Source organism: Astyanax mexicanus, chromosome 2 (genome assembly GCF_023375975.1).
Source record: "Astyanax mexicanus isolate ESR-SI-001 chromosome 2, AstMex3_surface, whole genome shotgun sequence".
Taxonomy (NCBI): domain Eukaryota; kingdom Metazoa; phylum Chordata; class Actinopteri; order Characiformes; family Acestrorhamphidae; genus Astyanax; species Astyanax mexicanus.
Window position 1 is genome coordinate 59,513,958 of NC_064409.1, and position 13,958 is coordinate 59,527,915.

The 13,958-nt window shown below is 40.7% G+C and overlaps 1 protein-coding gene across 3 annotated transcripts in view; it reads left to right on the plus strand.

Annotated features, from left to right (window-relative positions):
• LOC103024229 (genetic suppressor element 1-like) overlaps nt 1–13,958 on the plus strand; it is a 69,012-nt gene that overhangs the window by 48,551 nt on the left and 6,503 nt on the right. For all 3 annotated transcript variants that reach the window (XM_022672168.2, XM_049475215.1, XM_049475216.1), the window contains exons 4-12: nt 2,574–2,755; nt 3,526–3,738; nt 5,280–5,447; nt 7,280–7,632; nt 9,289–9,592; nt 10,785–11,350; nt 11,429–11,541; nt 11,678–11,951; nt 13,792–13,905. In XM_022672168.2, coding sequence (XP_022527889.2) covers nt 2,574–2,755; nt 3,526–3,738; nt 5,280–5,447; nt 7,280–7,632; nt 9,289–9,592; nt 10,785–11,350; nt 11,429–11,541; nt 11,678–11,951; nt 13,792–13,905 — 2,287 coding nt within the window. The remainder of the gene's footprint in view (nt 1–2,573; nt 2,756–3,525; nt 3,739–5,279; nt 5,448–7,279; nt 7,633–9,288; nt 9,593–10,784; nt 11,351–11,428; nt 11,542–11,677; nt 11,952–13,791; nt 13,906–13,958) is intronic.

Here is a 13,958-nt window from a genome sequence, read left to right on the forward strand (position 1 = left end):
GCTCTGAGAGGTCAGAGGAAGCACAGTCGTCCATCACCAATCTACATCCACCCTGTCAGCCATTACAGAAATTCACCCAGAGTCCATCAAACTGTCTGACCTATCCAAACACACTTCATTTCTCTCTCTCTCTCTTTCTTTCTCTCTCTTTAACCCTACCTTTAAATCTTTCTCTCTCTATCTTTCACCCTCTCTCTGTGTCTCTCGCTACAACAAATCTCTCTCTTTAACACGTTTCATAACTCTACCTATGAATCTCTCATTCACTCCCTCTCTTTTCTCTCTCTACAAATCTCTCTCTCCCATCAGTCTCTCCTTCCCTTTCTTAACTTTACGTCTATCTTCCCCTCTCTTAACTCTTTCCCCATTAATCTCCCTCCTCCTCTGTTCTCTCTCACTCTATGAATCTTTCTCCTCCTCTTTCTTCATGTCAGTATCTCTCTATTTTCTTTGTCCCTTTGAATCCCTACCTCTCTCTCTCTCTCTGTTTTAACTCTTTCTACAATTCCCCAATATCCCTTTCTCATTCTGGCTTCTCTCTTTACCTACAGATCTTTTCTCTTCGTCTCTTTCTAAATGTCTAATTCTCCCTATGAATCCCTCACTTTGCCCTATTTCTCTTTGCTATTTTATCTTCTGTCCACTTTTTAATTTCCTCTTCCTCTCTTTTCTTATTCTGTCTATACGTTTATGTTCTCTCTCTGAACCTCTTTCCCTTTCTCTTTAAATCTCTTGATTTCTCTTGTCTCTTTTCTTACACATCTCTATCTCCCTCTTTTTTTTCATTTTTCCTATGAATGATGAGGATCTCTCTCTGTTTTCCTCTTATTTTCCCCTCCAGTGTCTTTCTCTGTCTCTCTCTTTCTTTTGCCAGATCTCCTTTAAATTCTCTCTTTCTTTCTTTTTCTGTCTCTCTCACAAACTCTTCAACCATCCTTTTAAAATCTTTCTCTCTTTAGCTCTTTATAAACCCATCTCCCTTTCTCAAACTCTCTGTGATGGATGATGGTGTCTTTTTGTCTCTGTCTCTCTCTCGCTCTCTCTTTCTGTCTCTTAGATAGGATGTATTTACCCAGACTCAGACTCGTTATGTTTTCATCCTTCTCTTATTTCTTCTCTTTCTCTGCTTCTTCCTCTCTGTCTCCTCTCTGTCTCCTGCCTACTTCCTCTGCACTGCTCGTGTAAGAGTATACATGAGGCTGTAAAGGGAAGTGATTCAGAAGCTGGAGATGCATGTCCTGAAGTGTGTGTGTGTTTCCATAACCTTTCCCCCCATAAGAAAACTGAAAGCACAAAACCATGTGTGCATATATACAACTAGTGTGTGTGTGTGTGTGTGTGTGTGTTCCTGCAGCCTTATGAGGTATAGGGTAGGATAGGAGACGGGAGAAGCTTTGGGTTTTCTGCTCTTCTGTCTTTTGAATGTGTGTGTGTGTGTATATGTGTGTGTATGTGTGTGTTAATGGGTTTGATGGGTTTGTTTGTTCAGTGCTTGATCTCTGTGTGTCTGTGTGAGCCTATTTGGCCGTGCAGTCACTGGGGGAGCACTTTAGACAATGCCCACTTCCCCCGGATCAAACCGGCCTTTCTCCACACACACAAAGAGCCCTCTGTACTGCTGCCCAGAGGAGGTGGAGGGAAGGAGCCGCTCTGCTGGCCGTGCAGCCAGCTTTAAAGCAGGACTCTCCTCTTCCGCCCTGGGCCTGACCACACACACACACACACACTCACACACACACACACATACACACACTCACACTGGCACACTCATACTTGTGCATCTTAAGCTGCCGTTTTGAACTCAAACACACATATTTTACACATTTTCCTTTTGACTACAGCTGTATTTCCATTGGATTCTGATGAAAATACAGTTCACTAACCTTGACTCTTCTAAACAGTGTTGCTGGCATGAGTTTGACCTTAGGCACACAACACCAAGCAGCCGCAGGGAGGGAGGGAGAGAAAGGGCTGAGTGAAGTCATCATTAGAATGCCTGCTTTGAATACATTTCCAAGCTAAACATATTATACAAAATACATACAGTGATTTGCATCCGCCTGCTTGTTAAAACATTCTGCCTGTCTTGTTACAGGGTTTGAGGTATAGACAGGGACACAGTGTTTTCCAGAAGTAAGTGGACAGGGAGGTGTTTTTTTTCTTTGCTTCTTTTTGACCACTTTAGAACATTTGTGTGTTTGGTGGTGATGTGCTTCTTTCCAGTATCAACAACAACATATTCTTCTAAAGTCCTGGATGCCATGTTTTACTGTTAATCCAGCTTTACTTAGAGTTTTCACTAGTGGCCTGGATTTATGGCAGTTTTTGGGATGTAAATATAATAGATCAAGTCTGTTCAATAACATACACAGCATTTTCAGCTCTGTTTTGATTATGCAATATTGTATTGTATTGTATTTTTATGCAGTATTGTACAAAACTGTGCTTTTGGTTGATGGTATATTAGTATTCTATGTACTGTATTATACTTGGAGTACAGAGTAAAGAGCTTAAATAACAACAGCTGGAATGTTTCCAGTTACAAATTAAACATACAGTACGTGTGTTTGCAGGCTGAAGCTGGACTCAGAGGGCCTGGCCGTGACCGAGTGACCTCAGACCCACCTGCTCCCCATCCTCCCAGTGCCCAGGAGAAGAGTGCTGCCTCTATTCCTCCTCACCTTCTAGGGGCACATTTCCCTTTTGGTTTGAACCCCAATGCAGTGATGCAGGACCCTCGTCTGCAAGCGCTAAAGTGAGAACCCCACACACCTGTACACATCTGAACATCACACTAGAACATGACACAGTACACTGTTTATGAAGTTTGGAAACAGCTTGCATTCACTGTAACATGAAGATCTATGTTTTGTGTTTTGCTTTTTTATTTTGCTAAATAGTTTTTTTAAACTATGCGAGAAATGTTCATGTATTTTACTATAAGGAAGCTCCACATAATGTAAAAAAGTAGCAATTAAAATATAACTTTTCCAAGAATAAATGTCACCTAAAAATGAATGAGTTTTATAATTAAGAGAAAGATGGATGATCACAAGCTATCAAACCGAGCTAAACTGCTTGAATTTTTGCACCAGGAGTAAAGGCATAAAGTTATCCAAAAGCAGTGTGTAAGACTGGTGGAGGAGAACATGCCAAGATGCATGAAAACTGTGATTAACAACCAGGGTTATTCCACCAAATATTGATTTCTGACTCTTAAAACTTTATGAATATGAACTTGTTTTATTTGCGTTATTTGAGGTCTAAAAGCTCTGCATTTTTTTGTTATTTCATCCTTTTCTCATTGAACAACAATGTTCATTTTACTCAAACATATACCTATAAATATCAAAATCAGAGAAACTGATTTAGAAACTGAAGTGATCTCTTATTTTTTTTCGTAGAAAAAGGTCTAAATATTTTTTATATATATATATATATATATATATATATATATATATATATATATATATCCTTGAAGGCACCGTTTGTTGTTCCTAACATCAGCAAATCTGTCCGTGTCAGTTTGTCCCGTCAGGTGCCTCATGTTCTGCAGTCCGGGGCAGTATCCGCAGGGGTCCCTGAGGAATACCTGCGGGGTGGGTTCCGCCCCTACGCCTCAGCGGAGGAGCTGCGTGTGCCCTCACTCCCCCTAGGGCTGGACCCCAGTACTGCAGCTGCAGCTGCTGCGTACTTCCACTCAGGATACCTGCCCCACCCTGCTCTCTCCTCCTACAGGTGAGTGTGTGTGCACGCATGGTGGTGAAGTGGTGAAACAGCCCTTTTGTAAGTTAATAGTTACTGCACTGATGTGTTTATCATGTGAATATACTGTAGCATATCTACTAGGATTAAACAATGACATCACTCACTGTAATGAAAATGACATGTGGTGTTTGGTGACATTGGTCACATAGTTGTCTGGCTGCTCAGCTCATTAATCACTACTGCTTTTATGTCTTTTATGCATGTTATTACAAGGTTAAAGCACCATTTCCTGTTTACAGACCATAAACATGATCACCTATATTATACTAGAATCAGAGAATGTGTGAGATTATAAATAGAATAACATAAACTTGGTCTCAGTGTACAGCTTGCATGTCAAAAACCTCCAAAAAATGAAAAAAAAAAAAAAAAAAAAAACTCCAATCAAGATAAAACTTTGAATGAAAGTCAGAGTGAAAATATTTTATTCCAAGTAATTTTGGAGAGTTTATATTGGCCAATTCATCACGAAATATAGAAAGAGCAATTGCCAGATGATCTTGGGGAAAAAAATGCAAAAATGAGGTGGAATTCTTGTTATTGGCCAAATGTTACACTTTTTTGTCACACAATAACCTAAAAAACATTTTTTTAACCTGAATCTTTCCAGTTTTTCGCATGTATTTAACTGTAAGGAGTTCAACAATGTTCTCAGAATGTTTCTGTAAAGATCTAAAATACCATCCAACCACACAGTTCCTGTACCATGTTGTGTACTGTTTGAACCACAAATCACCAGCTCGGCTTAGCTGTGTGTGTGTGTGTGTGTGTGTGTGTGTTTTCTCTGCCTGTCTACTGTATATGATGTAATGGTAATAATGAATGAAAGTATACAAGCACAGAGTGTTTCTCACACAGACTCAACCTCAGTCTCTTCTTTCCGCTATCTTTTTCACTCTCTTCTTTTTCTTATCTGGATGTTCCTTATCCTCTGCCCCCCTTTCTGTTTATCTCTCTTTCTCTCCCTTTCTCTGTCTGTCTGTCTCTCTCTCTCTTTCTTTCTCTCTTTTTATGTCTCTCTCTCCACTTACAGCACTTCGTCCAATATTTATTCAGTGTTGTTGTTTTGCTTTTAGGCATTAATAATTTAGAGAGAATCTATGTGTTTATTTCTTTTTAAATGTCCTACATTTTAAACACACACACACTCTTTCTCTCTCTCTCTCTCTCTCTCTCTCTCTCTCTCTCTCTCTCTCTCTCTCTTTTTCTTAGCACTCTCTCTATAGTACTTCTCAGAGCTCAATGGAGGTTAAAATACTGGCTGAATGAGGCTGTGATGTTGGTCTCAGATTGTTGTGTGTGTGTGTGTATGTGCGTGTGTGTGTGCGTGTGTGTGTGTAGGTGCAGAGAGTGCTGAGGTTAATGAAGTGAGCAGATATAGATAGTGATGCAGCATCAGGAGCTCTAATGAGCTGCTCTGTCTCTCTCTCTCGCTCTCTCTCTCTCTTTTTCTCTCGCTCTCTCTCTTTCTCTCTTTTTCTCATTCTCTCGCTCTCTCTCTCTTTCCTCAGGATGGATGACCCACTCTGTTTATCTGCTCTGCGCTCACCCTACTACCAGCTGGCACCGGGGGGCGCCCTGCACTCCCTTCACCCCTCCACGGCCCACCTCCACCTGCCTGGGGTCCGCTACCCTGCAGACCTCAGCCATCAGTCTCTGACAGCTCTGCAGAACGAGAGGTTGGTACACACACACACACACACACACACACACACACACACACATACACTTACATAGAAAAAAAAATGCATACATGCTCAAATAGATGTACACACTGTCACATTCATAGAGTGCCAAGGTTGGGGTTGCTTGGTTTTCCATGTCATTTATGGAATTTATACCAGGAGTCTACACTGCAGATATACTGGAGATAGCAGCCTGTGCTACTAACATTAAATCACTTTAGATTTCCAAATGCGTGTGGACACCACTTTTTATGAATGCATTCAGCTGTGTTAAGTTGCGCACAGCTTGTGTAAGTCCTGTAGAGAATAGGACTCTCTGGAACAGATAAATAAACATTTATTGAACCTATTGGCACCAGGCTTAGTGCCAGGTATGGCCTAGAGGAGTATAAAGCCACCATATTGAGTTGTGGAGCAGTTGGAACTGTGTTTTCTGAAATGATGGTGCTCCATCCAGTATGAGTGCTCCATTTTTTGGATGAGTTGGGCAGTTAGGGATGGGTGGTGAGTACCTAAAATCCTAACCTCATAGAAACATAGAAACCCTTTTTTAAATAATCTTGATTTTTAAAGTGTTAATAAATGAGTAGGTGTTCCAATATTCAACTGTAAGCCTGAATAAGTTGAATTTACTTACCGGTTGTCTTTAAATGTTTATGTTTTTGTTTACTGAAAACTATCAATCAATAAAGTATTCTATCTATCTATCTATCTATCTATCTATCTATCTATCTATCTATCTATCTATCTATCTATCTATCTATCTATCTATCTATCTATCTATCTATCTATCTATCTATCTATCTATCTATCTATTTTAATGTTTTTGTTTTTTATATATAAATGTTAGGGTCAGGTGAACAAAATATATTTGTCTTCTCTTTGATTTCATTTTAGAAAATACTATGAAGTAACCAGTATAAAGCACACAGCCAACACAGAGTTACAGCAGCTCAGAAAATGGTGCTTGTTCTTACAGCCTACAACATCGAGGCAAGGCAGTTCATAATCATAATATATGATCTAAAAGTTTACATAAGGTAGCCCAGGGGAATCACTATGATGACACTGATGGTGAGTGTCAGGTGGCACACCCAGTATGCAAATAGATTGTGCCAATAGCCAATGAAAAAGAAGCTTCCAATGGCAACAGACTAAACTGAAGTCAGTTATTATAAGTTGATTCAACTGAAAGATCTCGGTTTGAATGTTCCCACAAACATTCACCTAATTTAAAATAGTTGAGTATTGTCGAAAAATAGCCAATTTTACATTAAACAGACTTAATTTTCTTGAGTTTAAACTAATATTGGGTTAAAGGACTCTGTGCTTTATGTACTTTTGTCCATATTGTGGACACATTTATATTTTTTTTATTTACTAAAACTGGAATTAATCCCAATCCTCTATTCCTGTTTGCGTAAGTATGTCACACATATGTGCATTAATCTTTACACAAACAAGCCCCCACACACACAAACATACATTTACATACACACTCCCTTGAGCACACACACACACGCGCACACACACACACACACACACACACACACACACACACACACACACACACACACACACACACACACACACATAACCGTTCCATGTGGGCTGTAATCTGTTCAACTTTTCCTCCTCATGTTCAGTAGTAAACAGCATCAACACTTCCCTGTGTTCCTGTTGCCTCCTTCTGAGTGTGTTCTTTATGTTCCTGTGGAGAGTGTTGCATCTCACACCCTTTGTGTGTGTGTGTGTGTGTGTGTCTTTGTCTGTGTGCATGCGTGTGTTTGTGTGTGCGTGTGTGTGTGCCTCTGAACCTCCGACAGGCTGCAGATGGAAGATAAGCTTCGCCAGAGGGAGCGGGAGCGAGAGAAGGAGAGAGCGCACGAGGCAGAGAGAGAGAAAGAGCGAGAGAGGGAGCGGGAGAGGGAGCGCGAGAGGGAACGAGAAAGAGAGCGCGAGAGGGAGCGGGAGAGAGAGAAAGAGAGAGAGCGGGAGAGAGAGCTGGAGCGGCAGAAAGAGCGAGCGAAGGAGAGGGAGGTGCAGGCCGTGCGGGCCATGGAGAAGCACTGTCTCAACAAGGAGCTGTACACACACTCTCACACACACACACTCCCTCACAGGCAGTACATGGAGGAGAGGGCCAAGCTGGTGGAGAGACTCGCACCAAACCGACCAGGTACCAGCTCCAACACCTCAACTCCACACACACAAATACGTTTACTGTTTTTATACATGTGTCACAGTGGGTTCCATCACTGTAAAGCCCTTAAATAACCTTTAAATAAAATCCAAAAGACCAAAACGGCTGTTTGATGCTGTGGCCCTTTTTGAACGGGTGGGTTTATTCCAGTAAACAGACCCAAACCAAACCTTTTGTAATCCATCATTTATTATTGATAATGTCCCAAATGTGTACTATGCACCAATACACTAACCTGTGTACTATATACTTATCTTATACTTATTATACAGATTCACAGGTTAGTACCACAAATATTAACATACATGTCTAAACATGTCCAAATGTTTGTGGACTGCATTCATATGTGCATGCATTCATATGTACATGCACAGCTTGTCTATTCCCTGGTAGATGTTACTCTTTCCTCTCATCACCCCTAGGGTGATGTCGATCAGTACAAGTCGTCTGTGAGCTGATGTATCGGAACCGAGTCGCTGCGCTTTCCTCCGAGTAGTGAGCAGCAGCAGTTTAAAAAAGGCAGGGTCTGAATTCACATGTGTCGGAGGAGGCATGTGCTAGTCTTCACACTCCTTGTGTTGTGGCGTCACCTGTGATAGGGGATATACGGCTGAGTAGCAGCTGAATGAGTGGAACAATTGGCCTAGCTAAAATTGGGAGAAAATGGAAAAAAAAAACACTGTATGCTGAAATATTGCCACTGCACTTTCAAACACAGTGTTTTCAATGGGACTTACAGTGCAGATGTTCGGGTGGGCGATATGGCTCTAAAATAATATTGCAATATTTCAGGGTATTTTTGCGATAACGATATACTTGGCGATATAGGAAAACTAAAATAATTAATTCATTTCAGGAATATAGTATAATAGTATAACAGTATAATCATAATGTGGCAAAATAAATAATATAACATAAAATAATATAATGCAGCAAAACATATTGCAGAATATTGCTGTCCAATGAAAAACACTGATCTCCAAAACAGAAAAAAAACCAAGACCAAGAGTTTCTATTGGTCTATGCATTAAGAAATTTTGGCACAGTGTAAGGGACAGTTTGTTTGTTCTAATTATGTAGTAAACTAAAAATGAACAAAAATGGAGTGTTTTTCATAGGACAGCGATGATATAAACTGCTAACTAAAACAATTGTACAATAAATACACTTAAAACTTCAGAGTAAATAATAGACTACTTTTAAGACAGAACATCCCTATTATCACAATATGGATTTTTAATATCATGATATTTCTGTGTCACGATATATTGTATACGATATAATATTGCCCACCCCTACAGTGAATGCTGCACACACTGCATGTGTAAACAGCATGAAGCAGAAGCAGTTTTGGGTCATAGCTGTAGTAATTACCGTTAATATGTCAGATTAAACTGCATCTTATCAACAGTTTAGCTCAATTAAAAAGCAAATTTAATAGCTGGGTCGGATCGATCACTTTCTTACAACAAGCATCCTATTTCTTTTGAAAAAAAATTGTGGAAAAAGTTGTTTGTGGCTGCTGGAAAGCACATTAATAAATGTATTCATTCACAATTACTGTTAAAAATTGTAATTAACAATTACAACTAAGTTTACAATAAAAAATCCCCCCCCCCCTTCTTTCCACAGAGAAAACCAAAGAGGCCTCAGTCCATACTCCAAAGCCCCTACAGCCCAGCCTGTACTCATCCCTCCCCACCCCCAGCCTGCTGTCCTCACCTGGGGGGCGCCTGGGCCCGAATGTAAGTTCAGTTCAGGGGGCCCTGGCGTCCGCAGTGATGCTCCAGCGCCAGGGGGAGGAGGAGAGATGGCTGGCCAGGCAGAGGAGGCTGAGACCGGAGAAGGAGGACAGACAGGGTCCAGTGTCTGAGTTCAGACCTCACGCTCCAGAACCGGGTCCAGAGCTACAGGAACTGCACAGGGACACACAGAGGTGAGCTGCACTGGACTGCAATGGTCATGTTTTACACGACATGCTTACTTGTGTGGTGACATATTACATTTATTTCCAGTTTCTGTAGAGCCGGGAGGGTTAATAACACAAAGTAAGGTCACGCACAGACTCTACTGGTTTTTAAATCTCCTGTGATAAGGCAGCTTTCGGCCGCGGGCTCGTAGCGTGATCTAAATATTAAGCCTCGTTATTGCGCTGTGATGTCTTCCTCTGCGCTGCAGCTCTGAGGTAATCCGGTGGGGATTGCTGTGTGTAATCCAGGCAGTTCTGTTTTGAGTCATACTGATATTGTTTGGGCATTCAGAGTCTGTGGGTCAGTCTGGGGTTGTGAGTCGCTTGAGGCCAAAATAAGCCTGGAAAGAGTCTAGGCTGGGTTTATTTTTGAGGGATCGTGTGGTAGAGAATGCTGCCCTCTTGTGACTAAAACAGGATAGTTTTGCTCCTTACAGGCAGAGGTGGTGAAGAACTAAGTATATTTTTGTTGCTGTCAAGATAAATTATGTCTACATTTTTGTATGTTTTTTTTTTTTGACATATTTTGAATAATGCAGTTGTTTCTACATTGAGTCCAAATTTTAAGATGAATGAATCAATAGAATGGATCAAATCCTTTGTCTTGAATTGAAAGTTGAGAAGGTATTTTCATACTCTTGTAAAGTGTTAAAATGCTTTTTGGAGATTTTGTGATTATCTATTCTACTAAATCTCCTATGCAGTTGACTCTCAGGCTACCTTTCTAATCTAAAGCTTTTAGACACACATATGAATATTATACAGCTCTGAATTAAAAAAAAGATCAAATATTTAACTAAAATTTTTATGCTGACAGTTAAAAAATAAAATGTAAACTATTACTAACCAAACTATTAACCCTTTCAATCCTGTTTCAGTGATTAAAAATATATATAAAAATGCTGGTTTCACCTGTAATGCATAGAAAATAAGAAACTGATACGTTCAAATGAGTGGACATGATTTGGGATGAAACCTTTTACTCCCGAGAATTAGCCCTTCACACTCTATTGATTCTCTATTTCTGTTTGATTACTTTTTTATTCTGTTAAAAAACCCTGTTCTGCTTAGCTTTGCTGCTTTGCAGTTCCACAGTTCTCTAGGAAACGTATTTTCTGCCTTGTTACTTTAACACATGTATCCATCTCCATGTTTCCAGGTCTAACTCTCATCACCAGGAACACACCATGAATGCCAGAGACCTACCTCACCATCTGGGGGCACCACCTCCTCTAATATCCCCCAAACCACCTCCACGGGACCAGCCTGCTAACCCTCCCACCACTCTCTGGAACCCCGTCTCCCTCATCGACTCTCCCTCACACATGCGTCGAGGATTCGACCCTCCGTTACCCCCCAGCTGTCCACCGCCGGGGCTGACCAAACACGAGCGGAGCGAGGACGGGGTCCGGAGGCTGGAGTGTCCAGATAGGGTCCCTCCCCAGAGAGCACATAACCTCCTGGAGCACAGCACCTTCCTGGCAGACCTGGAGAAATCCACTCAGAACATTCTGAGCCAGCAGAGGGTCTCACTGGCCCTGCCTGGACCCTACGCAGAGCTCAGGGGCTCGAAGAGAGCAGCTTCGCCCATCAGGGCCTTCCCTCAGGGCCCGGTCCGAGCGGTGGAGCCCATGCTGGTGTACGACCAGGTCCTGCAGCAGCACAGAAGACTCCTCAGCAAACTGGATCTGGAGGAGAAGAGACGCAGGGAGGCTAGAGAGAAAGGTGAGGCATTGTGTAATGATTCCAGCACTGAGAAATGTGATTTTTTGCTTGTATCTTACATTTTTGTGTGTGTTTCAGGTTATTACTATGAACTGGATGACTCGTATGATGAGAGTGATGAAGAGGAGGTCAGAGCTCATCTCAGGAGAGTGTCTGAGCAGCCGCCTCTCAAACTGGACCAGTCAAAAGAGGTACTGTAGTTCTCTTATAGTTCTCTACAGATTCTCTGTATCTCATAACTCATCCCTCTGCTGCTGTCGTGTGTTTAAGCATGGCTGACCCTCTCTCTCTCTCCCTCTCTCTCTCTCTCTCTCTGTTCCGCTACAGAAAATGGACTTCCTCAATGTGTTTGGATTGACCACCCTCTCCTGCCGTGCTGATCTGTTGGAGAGGAAGAGGAAGAAGAGAAGGAGGATGATGAGAGAGCGCAGCCCCTCTCCCGTACCTGCGCAAAAGCAGACACCCCCCACGCCCACTCCTCCCCCCGCCCTGTCCACTCGCTACAGCCCAGAGGACATGGACAGTGTGCCTGACCTGGAGGACAAGAAGAACTTCCTCAGTATGTTCAGCCTCAACCACCTCAGCCAAGAGCAGAGAATAGGTTTGTATTCATGTAGACGTACAAATATACAATATGCACAATATCACATTTATCAGCACATGTTACAGGATATACCTACTGTATCTACATTAATGTAGCCATATACACATAGTCACTCACTTAGAAAGTCAGGCCAAAGGAAAATGATAACAGATCATGTGACATCACCTAACTGGGAGATCATACATTCTAACCTACTGATAGAAATCAAAAGTAAGCAAATTGAGGTGAGAGAGACTCAGACTAAAGATGTTACAAAATATTTACACAAATATGGCACACCCCTATTATACATACAAGCATGCATTATTTTCTAAAACTATGTTTACTGGTTATCAGCCAACATAGCTGTAATTTAACAACAAAGAGCATCCATAGAAAATACAGAAAAATAAGAGAATTTTCAATTGTAAATTTAAAATAAAAACATAATCTATTTTACATGTACATCCTAATGTCTCTTTAGTCTTTGCAGCAGCAGAGCTTTAAGAGTGCCACCTTGTTTGGTCCAAACTAAAATAGTAGGAGAAAGCAAAGGTGTTAAAAGTATTCTCATTCATTCCTCTTTAGGTAGAAGTATAGATACTAGAGTTTGGAAACACTTCTGTAGAAGTTCAAGTATCAACTCAAACTTTTTACTCAAGTAAAAGTGTAAAAGTACTGCTTTCAAAACTACTTAAGGTGTAAAAGTAAATGTAATATAAGGGGGGGAAATGCCATTTTTATGAAAACCATGATGATTATAATGTTATGTTAAAACATTAATGTTGAAAATGTTGTGATGCACTTAGTCTGCCTGTTTCGGCCACATATATGAATGCACTTTAGTACAGTGTACATATATCAAAGTTAAACCTTTATTTGGACATTTAACTCGAGTTCTCTTGAGTCTCTTGAGACACAGATAATCTTCGTACTAGGCTACGAATGCCTGCTGTGTTCTTGCTGGAGTGTAGGCATGACATGAATGGATCATATAAACCAATAGGGTGTCAGAATGGTATATGTTTATACTTTTTTACATCCAACTACAATCAAATTCACTCAATCCTGATGGAGAGATTTATCTGGATAGGGTTTTTTTTTGAATGATAAGAAGCCAGAATAAAAACAAGCTGAAATTATATAGGAGTAATGAGGCTATTTAAAAAATGCAAGGAGTAAAAAGTTCTTCAGATAATTGAGTGAAAATGTAAGCAGTAGAAGTAACAAGTTGTCTAAAAAAACAATTACTTCATTGAAGTATAGATAATCACAATTTCTACTTAAGCAAGGTAACACAGTATTCATACTCCGTTACTTGACACCTCTGAGTGAAAGGTTACACGAACCACGGCTCATAGAAACAGAACCACAGTCTTGTTAGTTTGCAGTGTAAAAATACTATTTTGGCAGGTTTGCGTTTTGCAGACCAATTACAGGAAGTTAAGGCAGATTATCATCACCCACGAAAAAACAGATAAAAACATGTTTTGCGTAATCAGAGATCAGAGAACTCAGAAATTCTTGAAACACCTGCAAAGGCAACAAGCTGAATAAACAGGGCATTAAAATTAAACACATGTCCTTCTTTTAAGGGGTTTAACCCGTACCAAATGTATACAGTGCATCAAACACATGAACCTTGCTTTGATAGAACATTTAGGTGTAAAAAACACCCAAAATCTGACCTTAAACTGTATTAATGACTGAGTGACTGAGAGCAGAACTTATGTTTTGTTGTGTTAACTTAAAAAACACTCTGTAAGTAGTTCCTTTATCATCATGATTTGACCTGACTACAGTGTACAGCTCTTTATCAGAAATTGTATAACCTTTTATAACCTCTTTTTCCCTGTAGAGAAAGAAAAAGTAGAGAACCTGCTGGATGCCATCAAACAGAAAACTGTGACTCTCGACACACTCCGATACGCTACACACACACCCTGCTCCAGCCCGCCCTCTACAGCCTCAGGTAAGAACTACACACTTACCTATTATTATTATTACTTACTACTTACTATTATT